We start from the raw sequence: 19228 nt of genomic DNA, 5'->3' as shown, positions 1-19228 counted from the left end.
AAGTAAACATTTTACTTCAGCTTTTATTGAAAACACAACAAAGTGCATGTATATAAAATATATTTACATTAGTTGTTTTAGGTGTATATAATGCTTTACAGAAGTTCTGAGAACTGCAGAAACTTCAAAATATAAGACAATCAAAAGTGAATATGTTAAAGAAAAACATTGCTTATGATTCTATAAGAATCATTTTAATCCATCTTAACATCTGATAAGCCTGAAACTGCTTGGCTGGAAAAAAAGATGGACAATCAGACTTTTCTATTATAAATAATACCAGGTAGGACATCTTCAGCTAGCCTGGTTAACTAGTAATGACACAGAATATAAGAGGCCTCATGCAGGCCTGGACACCTGGAAGCACAACACTGATAATCTTAGCACAGCACAGCTGACTGAGGAAGGGGAGAAGAGCCACAAGCCTCTCTAGCTCTCTCCAAAACTCAGTAGCACTATCAGACACAAACACAAAATCAGAGAACAATGATCATAAGAGTGATGGACACTAAACTGGTTTCTGCTGCAGAAAAAAATGAAATAAATAAAGACTGAATTTAATTTTAAAGATTGAACAATGGGTTTGAGCCCACAAATTTCAGAGGCAGAGGATAACTTTGTCAACTTTTTAGTTTAACTTTTGCAAACACCTTCCTGAGGTGATAGATCTCAGGTAGGATGTAATAAGCTTTATTTAGCTAATTATTCTATGTCTTTTTAAAGCACTTTGTATTGTCACTGTATATAAAAGTGCTATACAAATAAACTTGCCTTGCCTGAGTTCCACCCTGAACAGAATGAAACAGCAACTCTTGGCATACAGTACCTCTGCAGCATACCACTGATAAAAAGCACATCACTGAAAAACAACATTCCTCTCTTTTGGATTCTTTTATAGTGACCATCATCTCCACAGTTACTGACCAAATCACCCACCTCCCTCCACTCATACAGTGTCCAAACATGCAACAGAAGTTAAGAGCAATCTTTTATGTCAGGATAGTTTCCGTGATGCACAAATCCTGTTCCTGTCCTGCCTCTTTGTCTCCTGGCTCTCTAGTGAGGATTCCTCTGTTAACTGTCTGCAACTTCACTTCCTGCACCCAGTTCTGTGGAGCTGACTTGTCCGAGCCAGAGTCCTCCACTGTGGAGTAGACCCCTGAGTCTCCACTGCTGTGGCGTGTGTGAGGCGCGTTACTGTGCTCTGGGCCCAGGCCAGAGTCCTCGGTTGAGGTGTGGATCTCCAAGATGATGTCAGTGACTGCAGGCTTGGAAATGACATCTAACCTATCACAGCAGTGCTCTACCTCCAACTCTGTTGTCAGAAGGTGGGGCATGTCAGAGCTAGTGGAGATGCAGAGGTACTGCTCACACACACACACACACACACACACACACACACACACACACAGAGAGAGAGAGAGAGCACAGCCAGGCCATTTGTTTAGGTGACTGAAGACAAACAGACAATAACCAATTATCAATAATACATTAATATTTCGTGTGTATATAAAAACCATATAATCCTAAACTGAACTGCATTGAAAAATCTAGGTTTTAAAGGAAAATACAGCTTTACATTTTTTTTCCAATAAATGAAATTCACAAAACAAGGGGAAGCAAGGCTGATGTTTTGTAAATTCAAATATTTCCATTTGTTAAATTAACATTAAAAACCTTAGAATATTTTGTTTTAGAATTTCTATAAGTGTTCTCAACCTCCAAATACATTTACATCAATACAACAAATGCTGCTGCAGTGTAAAAATATACAAGTATGCAACATGTACCCTCCTGACAGACTCACAGATACAGTGAACACAAAAAGCATCGTAATGATGTGAAAATATCCATTTTGCACTTCTAAAATAAAAAACGAATAAAATAACTTCTACCTGGTGGATGTGGGCGGGCAGTGGTACAGCCGGGTACAAGGTGTTCTTCACAACCGTAAACAACTTGTAGAAACCATAGCCAAGTGCGACCACAAACAGGAAACACAACACAAGTGACAACAAGAAGTACAGAAAGATCTGCCAGGATGGAACAGGACCTGAAACCACAGACATGCATATGTAAGCAGCAAGCACAGCATGCACAGCACACAAAACAAAATTCGAAATAAATGGCACTCATTTTCCCCAATTTTCCACAAGAAAATATCTGGCATTTTTTGGTGATAATAAAGTTCTAAAATATGTAAAGGAAATTAAAAAAAAGCAAATCTTCCAAACACTGGTGAAGATCAAATATGCTGACTATGGTCCTTCTCAAGAACCCTCTGCTTCACCCAAACCCAGTGTAAGCGTCTACTCCACCTGCTTGGTACACTCTTTGCTTCACTGATACACAGTGCTAGGGACTCGTCCACCTGACTGATGAAATGTTTGCCTTGTTTAAATACAAAAATGTGTGTGTGTTCTGGCCCTTCCAGAATGAGGGTAAGCTCTGTTAGGGTGTGCTTGACTTTTGCTGCAATGTGCCAGAACAGAGAAAACGCAATGACCGATATCCCACGAAAAAGTCAGCTTTTTGCAGCTGGGCAGAAATGCAAATGGATAATTGTATGTTTCCAGTCAGTTTTATTAGTCTTAGTCTGACTGGTATGTGACCCGTTAGTTTTCTTAGTCTTTGCTCATGAATAAAGGGTGACAACACCCATGCTAAGACCTTTATAAATTTATGTTTGAAGTACTGCCTTTGAAGATGGTTTATGCTGAATAAATGCATGCACCCCACCCAGGAACACTAAAACTGTGTTTTTTGATGAAAGCTAATATTCACCACACTGCCAATGTTTGATTTGACTAAAAAATAAATAAATAAATAAAAATTTAATATTACTGGCTTGTAACTGAAATGTCCTAACTGAAGCAGCAGGGCGAATTCCACTGCTTCCATTTGTTTGTCCAGGTGTTACTGGCACTAGAAATCAAAGCTAGATTCAGATTCAGGATATCTCAGGATGAAAGACTTGATGACGAGGTGATATGTTCAATCTGGTATGTGAGCGGGGAAACCAAAGCGTGCAGCTGCGCCTCAGGACTTAGTGTGTGTAAATATTTGAAGTTTGGTTTCCTTGCTCCAGACCAAAGCAGAAAATGCTTTGAAAATGCATTGTTGCATTTTAGTTTTGGTTTGCTTTGCATTAACACTGACATTTACCATTGAGCCAAAAGATGTACATCAAAGTCATATGGATAAGATTTAGTCCTGAATGGACATTTTTATAATGTATATTTTGTAACAACAACTATGATTATGACAACTCAAAAACAAAATGCTACAAACAATGCTCTATGCTGAACTAAATGCACTTTTGGAGTCATGTATATCTGGTATTTTTACAGAAATACAGAAAACAAAGAAAAACATGTCTTAAACTAATTAGTATTTGTAATGGAACATTTATAGTTAAATCATCCACTTGAACTTTATGTGCAACCATGCAAGTAAGTCAGGATGTTATAGATGGTTCCTCTTCTATCCCATACACTGACCTTGCCTAACTCCTAGTAGGGAGTTGTTCTTTTCTCTCACTGCTTAGGATGAACAGTACAAGAGTGAGGAACAAAAAGGGGACACGCCTCTCCATATTCAGAATTTCTTAATAAGTTTATCTAATCTAGTCAGTCTAGTAGAAAGAGCGATTATTGTTGGCGATTTCAATATTCACTTTGATGGTGCCCAAGACCCGCTGATATCAGCTTTTATTAGAATTCCTATTAGAATCAACTGGCTTCATCCATTGTATAAGTGAACCCACACTGTGGTGAACATACACTTGGATTAGTACTGACATACGGTGTAGACATAGAGAACATATGTGATGCCATCTCAGACCATTCCCTTATTGCAATTGAACTACATATAAGCCACAATGTTGTAACCTTCCCTTGCTACTACAGACACACCATCACGTCAGCCACTGCATCTAGATTTATTGCGAAATCACCCAGATTTATCATTTGCAAATAGGACACCCTCAAACCCTACAGAAGTCGATCAAATGACTGAATGCTGAATCAGTATTCCACCGCACACTCAATGATGTTGCTCCACTTAAGAATAAAAGAAATTGGGGACAAAAAAATTGTACCTTGATATAATGATCACATTTTCAATTTAAAACAAACACTCGAAAAACAGAACGTCAATGCCACCACACTAAACTTGTAGTCTTCCAGCTTGCATGGAAGGAGAGCCTTCTCAAGTATAGAAAGGCACTTATTACCGCTTGAACAGCTCCTCTCGACGCTTATAGAAAATAACAAAAATAATCCTAGATTTCCATTTAGTACAACTGCACATCTAACTAGGAATAAAACAGACACCAATGCTCAGATTACAACATCACATAGCAGTAATGAGTTAATGAATTTCTTTAAAAAGAAAATTAACCACATTAGCAATAATATTCAGAGAAATAAATGGTACATCCGACAGCTACCTGGAGATCAAAACAACCAGGCCAAAAAAGACTCTAGAAGCCTTTATACCGATACAGAAGGCAGCCCTTACAGCTCTGCTCGTGCTCAAATTCCTACACTTGCTTACTAGATTCACTGCCCACACACTTTCTTAAGAAAAGCCTACCTGAAGTAATTGAACCTTTACTAAATTTAATAAATTCCTCCTTGAACATTGACAATGTATGTAAATCAAATTTGCAGTAATCAGATCTCTTATCAAAAAATATAACCTCGACCTATGTCAGCTGTGAAACCACAGGTCAATCTCAAACCTCCCATTTATTTCCAAGATCCTAGAAAAAGCTGTAACTCAGCAGCTAAGCTCATACCTGAATCAGAACCAGATACATGAAGTATTTCAGTCAGGGTTTCAGTCAGGCCTCATCATAGTACAGAGACAGCACTGATTAAAGTAGTTAATGACCTGTTGTTGGCTTCTGACCAGGGTTTTGTTTCTTTGCTTATATTGCTTGATCTATTTGACACAATAGATCATAACATTTTACTAGACAGATTTAAAAATGCTGTTGGAATAAGGGGAACAGCCCATTCTTGGTTTAAATCTTATCTAGCTGGTCACTGCCAGTTTGTTAACATAAATGAGTACTCATCTTACAACAAGGTTAGCTTTGGTGTCCCACCCTATCTGTTCTAGAGCCTTTGATTTTTTCTTTATATATGCTACCTCTAGGTGACATTATACATAAACACTGAGCTAGTTTCCACTGCTACGCTGATGATACTCAGCTATATGTCAGCCAAACCATAAGACATATCATCTTAAAATATTTGAGGAATGCATAAAGGAGATCAGACACTGAACCGGCCCAACCGCCCCCCCACCCCTTGAGTCTTGGTTCCTCTCAAGGACTTTTTCCTTGCCACTCTCACCCTTGGCTTGCTCACTGGGGGCTTCGACTTGAACATTTGTTGAACATATGATTGGTTCAAAGAGAATGGCACAAGTTAATAGACAAATAGCCTCTGCTTGCGTTGTGTTTGAGGAGGCAGAGAGAAAATCTGGAGGGGAAATGCCTATTCCCAGAGCCGGCACGGTCAAGATTGTTATTTATTATTTAAAATCATTAAGATTAGTCTACACAAGGAACCGTGTAATACTAAGACAGGTTTCTAACACATAAATAATTATGCATACACCAGGAGTATCTCACAAAAATAAAAATCAAAGCAGGAAGAGAAACCAGAACAGAAGTCATAGAGCTTTCTATATGGGGGCTACAGCTGCCCACACCCCTTAATTTCACTACTCTTTCTTGCCTCATTGGTCTGCACAGGTGCCCAAATGTTTTCAGTATTGTAAGCATAGGTTATGGATTTACACATGATGAACTTGTGGCCAGTTGCTATAAATAAAAGATTTTTCCTCATGCATCAAACTTTTGCAGAATTACATCAAAACTACCGCACTCATTACTGCATCATTTTGCTTAACAGCTTTAGTAAATCTTATTAAATAATTAAAAAAAAACAAACAAATGAACAACAAATTAGATGATTTCAGGTAGATTAGACCTTGGTGATGGAAACAGACAATGACTTTATAAATATCTTGTGATCTTTATAAATATCTTGTGATCCTTTTTTCTTAACTGATAGTTAGTGGTGCACCGATTACCTCAAATCATAGTTAACTAATTGTTATAGTTAAATAAGATAACCATTTTCTTTATCCAAGACACATTTAAGTTAAAACACTGCCTATGGAATGCATCCCATTAGCTAGAAAGATAGCTAGCAAGCAAGACATCTTCCCCAAATTTGTTGCAGTCTCAGATTTTATGTCCACCTGTGGTCAGACTCTACAGCTGACTGCATTCCTGCTGTGAGAGGAAATTATGCTAGTTTACACATATAATTGGAGTGTCCCTCAAGTTCAAAAACACTACTGACTATGGGGATTAGTGTATAAATTCTGATTCTAATTGACTGAAGGTTGAACATTTTTTGCAACATGTTTGCAAATAGAATTAAATTGTGAATTTAGCACAAAAAAACAAACAATTATTGAATTTGTTCCCACTAAACTAACTTCCAAATTCATACTTTAATGAAAAATTTTAGTTCAGCTTGCATGTTTAAGAAGCTCATCTTACCATCTGTCTGCAAGCAGTATGTTGGACTGAAGACACTGGTTTTGTTGTAGAAGGTTTCATGAGACTGCACTCTTATGCAATACCATGTCCAGCTCGCCAGCTCAGGAAGAATTACCAGGTTACTCTGGTGCAATAGACTCTTAGGCTTCTGTGTGGACAAAATGAGTGAGAAACCATAGAAACCATTTAGTTCTTGTGCTTATGAGACTGATAAATAAAATATGTTAACTCCTAAAGGAAAAATATTCAAATTCAGTTCATATTAAAAACAGAATAAGTAAATCTTCAGAAACTTCCCTCGGGCAAAAGGTAAAAAAATGACAAAATCTGACAGAATGAAAAATGGGCTAGATAATCCAGAGTATTGAACAACGAGACATACTTTGATAGACAGCAAAATTACAGAGTTTTAAAAAATATGTGCACAATATAAAAGTGGTAAAATATACTAATACAGTAGATCAGTCACTGCCTAAATAAAAATTGTTGGGAGCTACAAAGCTGGAGGGAGCTGGAGTCAAAACCCTGACATTTGCCTATATATTTGCCTAGACTTGCCTACAAGTCTAAAGTCAACCACAAAGGGCAAGTAAATTGTGTTGGTGTGGAAAGGAGACAGATTTCACTGTCCACTTATTCTACATTAATCTTCAATCACTGAATAGGTCACCACATGTACAATAACTTCATTGACCTTTGTATATAAGAAAGTAAAAGTGTTCAGGAAAGAAGAGAACAAATGCCATCAGACAGGAATGCTGTCAGACACAGACATTATGTTAAAGCTATATATGCAAATCAAATGTACTGTCAAATGAATGCAAATTACTTTTCCTTATATTGTTTTTGTCACAGGCAAAATAGTCCCAATGAGGGACTATGAAGGGTGGGGTTACGTCATGTGTTATGTTTGTTTCTTTGTCTTGAGTGTTTTTGTGTCATCATCTCATGGGGAAAAACTATTTGCTGGTTTGGAAAAAGGTACACAATATAGTTCAAAACTGTGCAAGGTGTCTTCTCAATTCAAAAACCTTGAATGCTTTCATTGCCATGGGACTAGTGATCTTATCTCTATTTGCTCTGTGCTGAGAAGGAAAAATCAGGCATCTAAAGAACATAATCCAAAGGCGGTTGGGTTTGTTCAGATTACCAATGTTCCATGTGTGGTAGACAGACAGCAAAACGAAGCAGACTAGGTGTATAGGTGTAGGTGTAGAATCTTTAGTGGGGTTCTGTGGGTCAGTGGATATGCAGCTTCCTTTGTCGCCTTTCGAAGGAATTTTATACATGTTGCTTGCTTTATATTATCTATAAATGTTATGGCAACAAATGTATTTGTCTGAACCATTATCCCTTATGTCCAAGATTATGTCCAAATTTAATAATGCTGAACTTTAGTTTCTTACCCTGAATGGGACAGAACACAAGATCTGAAGAACAGGACCCACGCGCATGCTTATAGCTGCCATACATGACGGCAAGAATGAGCTAGCTGCCTTTCAGGAAGGGTGTGCCTGAGGAACAGCAAGGGAGGCAAAGAAAGCAAAAGAATGGAGAGGAACAATAAGAAAGTGTGTGATCATGTTCAGGGCTTGCTCTCCTTGCAAGATACGGTAAATAAGGAAGGCTTGTGTGAGAAACCTGTATCATACTTTTGGGGGATGGTGCATTGCTGATGTGTAAATGGGCACCACAAGATTTGAGTGAAAAATTGATCCCCATTCATAATCAGTTAGTTGTCCCTAAGAAATTTCATATGGAAGTTTGGGTCATGACCATGATTCTGCAAGGTTATTTAGGGGTAACCCCCATCTTGAGCAGTTTTGTTGGCCCAGATTAAAAACGTGATTAAGATGTGACAAAATATTGTAAATCATGTCATAAATGCCTGCTTGTAGGGAAGCCAAATCAGTTTGTTCCTTTTGCGTGTCTTCGACCTATCCCTGTTATGGGAGAGCCTCTTGAACGAGTGATGTTGGATTGTGTAGGTCCTTTGCTGCAAACTAAGTCTGCTAACTTGTACTTGCTAACAATAAAGTGTGCAAAAACTCATTATCCAGAGGCCGTACCAATACAATCATTAAAAGCAAAAGTTATTGTGAAAGCCCTTGTCAAGTTCTTTTCTGTTTTTGGACTCCCTCAAGTAGTACAACCAGACCAAGGTACAAATTTTATTTTTTGGATGTTTAAGCAAGTGTTTTCTTGGTTTCAAATGACACATGTGACTTCCAGTGCTCATCATCCTGAGAATCAGGGCACATTGGAAAAATTTCATCAGACATTGAAGTTGATGTTGCATACCTACTTTTTGGGATTGAATAAAGACTGGGATGAGGGAGCTCCTTTGCTTCAGCTTGCTGGCTTTCTGACCCTTCATAAGATGTCACAGGTGTCATAAAACCCACAGACTGGAATGCAGGATTCTTTTACCAGCCTGGTTATACTTCCAAGCAATTGTGAGCATAAATTCCATCAGATTCAAACCCTTATCAATACAACCAACTTTTCTCATCCCACAGATATATGTTCAAATAAATGTTTCTCTTTCCTACAGACTCACAAACTAACCACTTGCCATTTAACCCAATATGATGTCATTTGATAATCAGCCAGTAACACGTGGCTATTTTAACATAATCTCAAAACTGTGACATTTGCTCCCATTAATTGAGGTTTCTTTTGTTTCACTTTTGTCCATTACCTGTTCCTTACTTATAATGAATAATGCAAATTAATAATTAAGTTGATTATCCAATTTCTCTACCCAGGGTTTGTTGTGCAAATATCATTCTATGACCAGGAGGTAGAAATTGGTAGTAAATGTTTAACTGATTCATGATGGATTCTATGTATTCCTATATGTTCTTCAGAAATTCTCCCCCCCCCCCCCTTGTGAAAACAAAGGCTACTAAAATATGCATAAACAAGGCATTCCCAGTTACAAACATATACCTGTTAAGTTTGACCCACTTCTCAGTGTGGTACAAGGTGTGAAGCTGCCAAAGACCCACTAAAACTAAAGGGGAGGTCTTTCTGTGAGGGGAGACCAAGACTCCAAGAGGCCAAGAATTTTTCCTTTTAAGTCAATAACCTCTTGCTAAGCAGATAGAAAGATTTTAATCTCTTAATTAATTTATTCATTTTTGATTTGTTTGTTTACCAATTTCTTATTGTTAGTTTGTATTTGTTGGAATTTGCTCATCACAGCTTATATCAAGCAAACCTGTCTGGTTGTGTTGATTAAAGCTGCAGGCAGCAGCAAATCCAAAACATCTGCTTCAGAAAGGGAATGCTGGGGAAAACGGACACACTCAAATGCCATCCCAGCAGTTTGATGGAAGATGGACACTCGCTTTCAGCACCATTCATACGGCATCAATGGAAAATGAGCACTCTCCATCAGTGCAACCTAGACAGTTTTACATGGTCGAATGCCAGCGAGTCTTAAAAACAGGCATTTGCCTTTTTACATTACCAGTTGGTATCAATAGTACATTTATTGTTTGTACATCAAATTAACTCTTCCCTCTGACCTGTGATCCAGCCTCCTCAGTCCTATAATTAGTTCTCTCTCCAGCTGTTTCACAATAATTTTCTTTTTCTCCCAATTCTTTTATTATACTTTAGCCGTGCTCTTTCATCACAAATCACGTTTGATTAATAAGTTTCCTTTGTTGGTCTTGTTTGGTTGATAAGTAGATTTCCCAGTTGGTCATTCCCACGGTCATTCCCACAGGTTGCTTAAAACCTGTTTTCTCTTTCTTTATTAGCCTAGTAAGCTACTTTTATTCTCCACAAATCATTTCTGTTCATTTTTTATTGGTTGCATTCTTATGATTGTTATTATAGTGATTCTAGTGATCAGAATACTTCTGGTCAGTGATGGATGTGCATGTTTTCCCAGTTCAACCATTAGACTATCACTTTTGACTCACCGATGTAATACATATATGAGCCAAGAGTGATTTTCTTGTCTAACAAACATTAGAACATCACATATCGATTTAGCAACTTTCATGAGTTGAGACTGAATTATTAATCATTAATAAATTAATTAAAATTAATACATTTTCCGTTAATAAGGGTGGCGCCCCAAATAACCTTAGCCATTGGGATTGAAAATTAATTAAAATCTTAAAACAGTGTGATAGAGACAACACTATTTCATATTCCTGGTTCAGCTTTACAGGCACAGTTTTCTGTTCCTCATTAGTTCAATGTAAACGAGACTGATTATATTATTCGTACTGCTGACAGGAATAACAGTACTAAGGTGTGGCACATTAATATATTAAAACCCCATGTTTCTTGGGATAAGGATACTCCAGACATAAAACGTGTTGTTTTACCTGCTGTTGTCATTTCTGTGTTATCTTAAACAGGATTTAAGCATGTGCAGTATTCCTGTAGTTGCTACTCATTTGCAGAATTCTGAGATTCAAATGGATTTGTCTCATGTACCAATCGATATTCAGAAAGATATTATTCTGTTAACGCAATCATATCCTCCCTGATTTTCTGATATACCTTCACATACTCACGTGTTAACCTATCACATTTATGTTGGTGAATGAGCCCATATAAAACATGTATATTGGGTGTTAAAAAAGGCAGTTGATGCAGCAGAAGATAGAATATCTCCTTGATAACGGTTTGGCTGTTCCGAGCTTCAGTGAAGTTCTCCTTGTTTTTTAGTGCCAAAGCCAGATGGTACTGTGTGTTTCTGCACTGACTACAAGAAAGTTAATACAGTTAAGACAAATTTGTTTCCTTCACCATGCTGTGCCGGAGGATTGTGTTGCTAAATACATTTCGAAATTTGATCTGCTTAAAGGCTACTGGCAGGTGCGTTTGTCTTCTTGTGCAGCTGAAATATCTGCTTTTGTGAGGCCACATTGTTTTTCTGAATATATGGTAATAGCTTTTGAATTTTGAAATGAACCAGCAATGTTTCAATGGCTCTGGTATTGTTGGGGAATGCAGACTGAGTGGTTTATTTGGATGGTGTTGTACATTCTTTTAGTTGGACAGATCATCTAAAAATAACTTATGCTGTACTTGATAAATTGCAACAAGCTCCGTTAACTTTAAATTTGGCTAAATGTGAATTTGGTAAGGCTATGTTTACTTACCTGGGAAAGCAAATTTATTTAGGGTCATATTCATCCAGTTGCTGCAACACTGCAGGTTATAATGTAATTCCCAGTGCCACATAAGAAACAGGATCTCAGATGATTCCTTGGTATGGCAGATTATTACTGTGGGTTTTAAATAAATTGTTCTGATGTGGTTTTACCTTTGACCAATTTAGTTGGTTGTTTGTGTGTTTGTTTGGAGTAATGAGTGTCAGATTCATTTGACTCTGTGAAATCGTTACTTAGTAGTGCTCCTGTGCTTTCTGCTCCAGATTTTCTGTGACCCTTCAAGTTGGAGGTAGATGCCAATGTGACAGGTTGGTGTGGTCCTTTTGCAAGACGATTCAAGCGGTATCTATCATCCTGTGGGCTACGTTTCTGGTTTTTGAAACATCAACTTAATTAAATCATGAAAAAGAAACTGGCATTACAGTACTTCAGTGATGTATACACTGGATCAAGTTTGTTGCCCATTGTTGTACACACTGACCAAAATACTTTAGCTTTTCTCTCTCAAATACAAAACTTGTCTCAGTGCATCAATGGGTTTTCACTGATTGAACTCTTGAACAATCTACAGTGCTATAAAATGGGATCAGATAATGTGTAGGCAGATAATCTTTCCCAAGTTTATTATTTGTATTGACAAGCATGGGTTGATTTTTGCAGAAGACCAACTATTGTTATTTTATTTGGGTTAACTTTCTTTTTGGAACAGGATCTGTAGGGGTGACCTGCCTTTTAGTTTTTATATTATCTTTGTTTATAATAGTATAGTCAGGGAAGTAATTGTATCTCTTTTTATTTATCAAGTTTGATTTGTTTTTGGTTTTTTTTGGTTTTTTTGAGGTGGTTTGTTATTTTGGCCTGGCGATAGACTTTATTAATTCCAGGGGGAAATTGCCATTGAAATACCAGGCCTGTTCAGTATCATTATTCTTTATTTGTTCCCAAGTTGTCTAGTAAAGGGATTTATTTTTAAATTGCCTATGAAACATGTGCATAGAAAGGAAAGGGCCCTGGGGGAGAGATGATTCGAAACTGCTTTTTCAGTGTTGCGCTGCATACTTGGGAAACTGATCAAAGCTTTTGCAGTCACTTTCAGTATGTGCATTTGTGTGGAAGCGTGTGCATGTGCATACGCCGCACTGACCTGCGTCTGAGAAAGGTGCTCCCAATACTGTGTGAGGTAAGACAGGTTGGGGAGCAACTCTCTCATGGAGATGTTGGTGTTGGTCATAGGGTCAGTGATGGACACCTGCAGGTGGCCATTAACAGGAGTTACATCCACTCTGGAGGGTGGACCTAGCTGGGCTGCACAGAGAAGGCAACAAGTGATATGGTCAGGAGACAAAACCAGTCTACATATGCAGATGGGCAATACTTTTTAGCGAGTAGCAGGGGAGGCTTTAGCAGAGCTTACCATCTCGGTCGGGGCAGAACTCAATTTGGACCCAGTTGGACACGAGCTTGCCACTCTGAGCTCTGACACGCAGCAGCCACACACCATAATAATGCAGCTGCACAGCAGTAAAGTCGCAGATGTGCTTAAATGTCACACCACATGCTGACTTCCAGTTCTGCTTATGCTTGGGTTTTGTAATCTTAAACTTCCTGAAGAGAAAGGCCACAGGAAAAAAAAAAAGTTAGAAAAGCAGAAAAGCAAGATAACGTGAGGATGGCAGGTGAGACGAAAAAAGGGGAGGGGGGCTTTTGAGAAAGGAACAGAAAAACACTGATGATACCTGAGCCGCATGCTAAGCATATAGGCTTTGAATGCTCAGTTGTGTTTTAAACAAATGTGTTAAAAATTATATTAACATTTTTAAACCATAATTTTAAATTATAATTCTGGTTGTGTTAACAATAAAATGAATGTAAAGTTAACATTTTACATTCATTTTATTGTTAACACAAGCAAACTTTATGCATAAGCATATTCATATTCATAGTTTACCACCTATAAAAGGCCTTAAATGATAAAAAATATTGTGGTTCAGGGTATGCCTGTATATATTTTTACTAAAGAGACACAGAGAGAAATCTTTAAAATCATTGAATCGTATGTATTAGGAAAGCACTAGGCCCAATACATGAAGCTTTAATCCATCAGTGGTTTTACATGGTATAGTAATATGAAATCTTAGCCTTCCATTTGGGTTTAGCACTAGATGTGTGATACTTGAAAGAAGAGAGTTTCCTAGTCTGCAGTATCGTTTGACACATCAGAGAATTTCAAGAAAAGCAAAAGAGAGGAATAAAACTGTGGGCAGGCATTCTCTTACGGAAGGTATTGTGTAGTGAAGGTAATCCTTTTTATGTTGTCTTCATCCCAGTTCCATTTCAGCACATAATTTGTGTTGAGAGTGTCAAGTGTGACATTCTCAGGGCTGGGTAACTCGCTACACACTGCAGAAATAAAGAGAAAAGGAGAATGAGAGAGAAGGGGTGCAGAGAAAAGCCCAATTTAGTATGATTGATGGTGCCTTGTATGCTGGACTGAAATATTCAGTAGGGAATGTGTAGAACAGTTATCTGTCCTCACAAATATCTTCCCTCCGTGCTTGCCTCTATATGCTTCAAATCCACAACCATCACACCAGTGCCAAAGGAGTCCTTAGTGACCTCTCTGAAGGGCTATCACACTGTGGTCAGCTGTCAAAAAGAGCTGTGAGAGGCTGCTTATGGGCTACATTAAAGCCAGACCTCCCATCTCACGTGAGCTCTGTAACTCTTAACTGGTTCACTAATGAGGTCACATTCTCTACTCTCCATCCTGCCCTATTCCACCTGGACCAAAAGAAAACAAACATATGAATGTTGCTATAGACTTCAGCTCATTCAACATATCAAACCAACAGAAGCAGATGACACTATGCCTGGGGACTGTAACTGGGCCCTGGGCTTTTGCAGCCATATGGGCAGCGACACTGATGATATGCGACAAGCCAGTGATAGGCAATACAGCAAAAATATCCCAATATTTTTCAAACTCGTGGTCATTTCTTTCTTTTTTTTTTTTTTTTTACTCCTTAAATAATGCAATTGGAAATTGGACAATGTAATGCAACATTTTTTTTCTATAATGAATGTTGGATGTGCAAAAAATAATAACCAATACAAATGCCCATCCTGCCCATGTGCGTCCTCACAACGTTCTACAGAGGTTCCAATGTGAGTTAACTTAACAGCTGCATCTGTGTCCGACATGGAAATTGCTACGTCTTAAGACTTGATGAATCAGCAGGCATCACGTGCAGGTGGACAAGCCCTCCCAAAATCACTACATTTTGGGTACATCCAAGTTCTTTTGAGACTCCAATTATGTGTAACATAGGAGGTAAACACTACTTCACCATGTTTGATTTGAATTTTTGCCTGTATACATGGACATAAAAAAGTTACAGGGTTCATTAGGCCCAGAGTACTTTTTTCAGCACATCAGTTGGTGAATGTGGCTAGTAAAAGGTGAGATCTGAGTTTATTAGATCTGATATTTCTGACTAGGTCTTTAGTTTTAGATCCCTAGAGTCAAACTCTGCACCAATTCTGAGTTGCTGCCAAATCATTACATCTTCTAGTTATTGATGTGCTCTACACATAGGCAGAATGTGTCTACTGGGCTGTAATCATCCGTTGAAGAGAGTTGAATAAATTGTGTCTGAATGATCTGTATAATTATGATAGGAATTTTTGTGTGTGTTGTAGAATTAGGCCTACTAGGATCATATATAGATAAACAATATATGCTCCCAATATGAGCATAAGAAAATAAAAACGGACCAAGAACTGATCCCTGGGGAATTCCACACATTATAGCCATCTTATCATATTCATAAATACAGATCCTGACAAAAAGACACAAAACATTTGAGGGCAGTTCATGATAGTTCTACCCAATTTTCCAACCTGTCTAGAAGTATTTTGCGATCTACAGCGTCAAATGCAGCACCAAGATATATTGTAGGAGTCAAACTGGACACTCTTAATAAGCTGCTGGCCATTACAGACAATGTATCATGCACCCCGTACACTATAATGGACAAACAGAGAAGCACTCAGCAGAAGATACAGCTGCACTGTGTGAAGGAGCACAATGTGAGATCTTTTTCCCCCCCCCCATGGCAATAAGATTCTACAATGAGTCTCCTCTGTGCAGGGACACTACTAAACTCTTGCTGTCTGTACTATGCTAAGCTACACCATACTCTTACATGTCAAGTTCACACTATCGTTTATATTATTTATAACCATTATGATGCACTCCTTCACTTTTACTTGCTACTAAGTCCACTTTATTTTTACACTCTAGTCTGACCAATTGTCACGGTCTCCTATTGTTAATAATAATTTTATTGAGTTTCACTTTTTAATTACTAGATTGATGCAATAATCACTCCGCAGCTCATGTGTATATCATGTACATAGTCATTTCTGTATATAATTTCTCACTTGTGTTATATGTTTTACCACTTAATATGTTTCTTAATAAGTGCAATACCTTCTTAATGAAATACTGATATTTGCAGTCCTAGGAACACCTTCCATGGCTGCTCTTGCACAAGTCATATACATAATTTTTATATGTATATAGACCTTGCTAATTCTTACAATATCAAGGTTTAACGTTCACCTATACAGCACTTTTGTATCTCTTTAACTCACTTCTACAGCCCTGCACATTCGTACTTCTGCAACTCACTTCTACAACCCTGTCCAATTTATTCTATTTATATTTAATGTAGGTCTTTACTTGTGCAATTTGTACAGCACTGAGACGCTGCAATTTCCTTCAGGCTCAATAAAGTGTTGTCTAAATGTGTGTGCACACTACACAGATTAGTAAAATGTGGCATTAGGTGGCTTTAACAACCCAGAACAACCATGAACCATTGAGCCCATAAAATTTACAACTGTTCAGTCAAATGTTTGAATGATGCCTAAAACAAATGATATAACTTGAATTTTACACTTTGAAAGTGTTATTCATGGATAAATTTAAATAACCAGTTTACATGTGGTACTGCCATATACCATGTATTTTATATTGAAACAATACTGTGAAAGTCTTTGGTATCCAAGAAAGATGTGACATCGACCCAGTGATTCCTCTCTATGACCTGAGAGGCTGATCTTGCCTGAACCTTAGTTCTTTCTATACACCCATTTTCATTTAGGAAATCATCAGTGCAGTATATAAGTCTGCTCTTAAGAGTAGGACACTGCAATATCTTGCCTTGTTTTCACATTGCACTACTGAGTGTGGATTCGAAGATTGATTTGTCTGGTTTTGAATCTTTTCTGCCTGTGTTTCATTTTTTGACCCTTGTGTTTTGTCATATTTTGTCAAATGGTGTTTTTCATGCATATAAAAGGTCTGACATTTTTCCATTGTGTTGTTTCATAGTTGTGAAGATCCTTTGTGGTGAAACTATCACCAGCATGCCATAAGAAGTAGAGTTATGTGAGTTTGAAAGGAAACCTGTTTCTGATTGACACCATTCTTGGGAAACAGGCTTCATAAATAGAAATTGTATACATAACCATAACAGTTTGACTTATTTGCATTTTAAAAACAACTACTTTAACTCAAGTATAAATCTAAACGACTTCTGCTGTTCCGAATATATATCAACACGGGTATCCCTCACTCAAGCACACGGTTTGTGTAATTTATCTGCTTCCATGTAAGAGTATCTCATATTATTCATTGAGACAATATTAAATATAAATTAATATTAATGAATAATGTTGTTTAGTGAAATATGATTTGTGTCACATGTTCACTATAGAAAGCATCATTATTGCTGTGCTACAACCTCACTTGAAGCTAAAGTGAGAAACTCATATTTTTCTGCGTCATCATCCTACTTTGACCAGAATCAACACTGGTGTGCCTGTCATTTTTGATATGATGAATAACCCCCGTTTAACATTTAGCCGTTCTTGCATTTCAGAAACAGACGAGCCCTGTACCGTGAACTACAAGTGTCAAAAAATAAAGTTACTGGTACCAGTATTGGCCACAACAAGGTGTTGAGAGCCCATCCCTGATCAGATCGCTAGCCACACAGGCATTAATGAACCACAAGATATCTACCGAAATGCAAAGCAAACCTGCAGGGGACTATTACGGAACTACCGCAGACAAATGCCACTTAGAATAAAAACACCCGTTTTGTAATCCTCTTACTTCGTCAGTTAATATCATATTTCCCCTGTAGTAATGACTATTTAGCCAACACTGTGTGTTTTGGACTACAAACAGCGACAGCGGCACACCCTAGCTAGGTACACTAGTGTGTACACATTTCAATCACGCTTATTACAACTTCATACCTCTTAGATCCAGCTGAAAAGCTAACTGCGCACTACATTTTCCATTATACTGGTATTTTGTAGCCTAAAACAGACTGAGTGCGTCTGCTCGGCGGTTAAAACTCTGAAGAGTAGGTTTGGAGATATGCGACACACAGGACAAATATGGAATCGGTCCACATTCTGTGTGATCTAGGATGAGACTAGGTTAAATAATAATAGACATGCTTTAGCTAGCTAACTTACCGACCAGCGAATAACCGAAGATGAAAAACAAAACACTCCATGTGGTGAGCGTCTTCATACTTCTTTCAAGTATATCCGCAAAAAAGTAAATGCTTCTTTCTTTATGAATATATACATCAGTTAAGTAACCATAAGGTACGTGGATTAGTCAACGCGAGGAACAACACCACGGAGTTTGTTTGGCGGTAGTAATTCCCGTTGGTACGTCATAGCATCGCGTTACCTTCTTCTTCCTCCTGGTAACTTAGTCGAGTTACCCAATCTTGTATCGTGAGTGTTTTACCGCCACCTGCAGTAAAGGATATTAATAAGACGACAAATCCGATTCAAGTGCTTTGCATTTTCACCAGACGATCTTATCCAGACTACGTACTCCCTTGGGAACCAAACCTACAACTTTTGTATTGGTGGCACAGCTTTGGTGCTGATGAGTCCCATGTTTCTACCTAGCATCAACTTCTATTATTAACCTTTATAACCTATTAGTCATATTGGGCATGCAGCACAAAAGAATATTTCACAAAAGAATGTTTCTTGTACCCATGACCACACTGCATTCTTGTCCATAAATAATTAGACCTGGTGTATTGTATGCTCAACTTGGCAAAGAACGCTTCTGCCTCTCATCTCGATTCAACCTAACCTCAACACACGGACACAATGCATGTTCATGTGTTATCATTGCTGTATGATAAGGAAAGAAACTTATAATAAAGACAAAGATTCAGTGCAAGTGTACTTCTAGAACAGGAACCGATTACTCTGCAAGTGCAGTAAGACTTTTTTTCAGAAGGGGTGCTTATTCAACCATTGCAGGAGAGGACTATGGATATGAAGCTTATAGTTCTTGGCCACTACATAGATACTGTTCACACGACGACCGTAAGGATTGGCACAAAATATGAGAATCAAAATAAAATATCAATTTATAATACAGCCTATA

General features: G+C 37.9%; 1 protein-coding gene across 1 annotated transcript; it reads right to left on the bottom strand.

The window, feature by feature from the left end:
• Positions 1–5: 5 nt before the first annotated feature.
• Positions 6–18472, bottom strand: LOC113575367 (interferon alpha/beta receptor 1b-like). The gene is made up of 7 exons (XM_027006833.2): positions 18286–18472; positions 14007–14130; positions 13145–13335; positions 12875–13035; positions 6587–6734; positions 1896–2053; positions 6–1364 (listed from the first exon to the last, which is right to left on the bottom strand). The coding sequence occupies exons 1-7, from the start codon at positions 18341–18343 to the stop codon at positions 990–992; spliced, it is 1215 nt and encodes a 404-aa protein (XP_026862634.2). The 5' UTR covers positions 18344–18472; the 3' UTR covers positions 6–989.
• Between the last annotated feature and the right edge of the window lie 756 nt (positions 18473–19228).

This window comes from Electrophorus electricus, chromosome 25, assembly GCF_013358815.1.
Source record: "Electrophorus electricus isolate fEleEle1 chromosome 25, fEleEle1.pri, whole genome shotgun sequence".
NCBI classification, from domain to species: Eukaryota; Metazoa; Chordata; class Actinopteri; order Gymnotiformes; family Gymnotidae; genus Electrophorus; species Electrophorus electricus.
The sequence above is the reverse complement of the archived record's forward strand: the minus strand, read 5'-3'. Positions and strand labels throughout refer to the sequence as shown.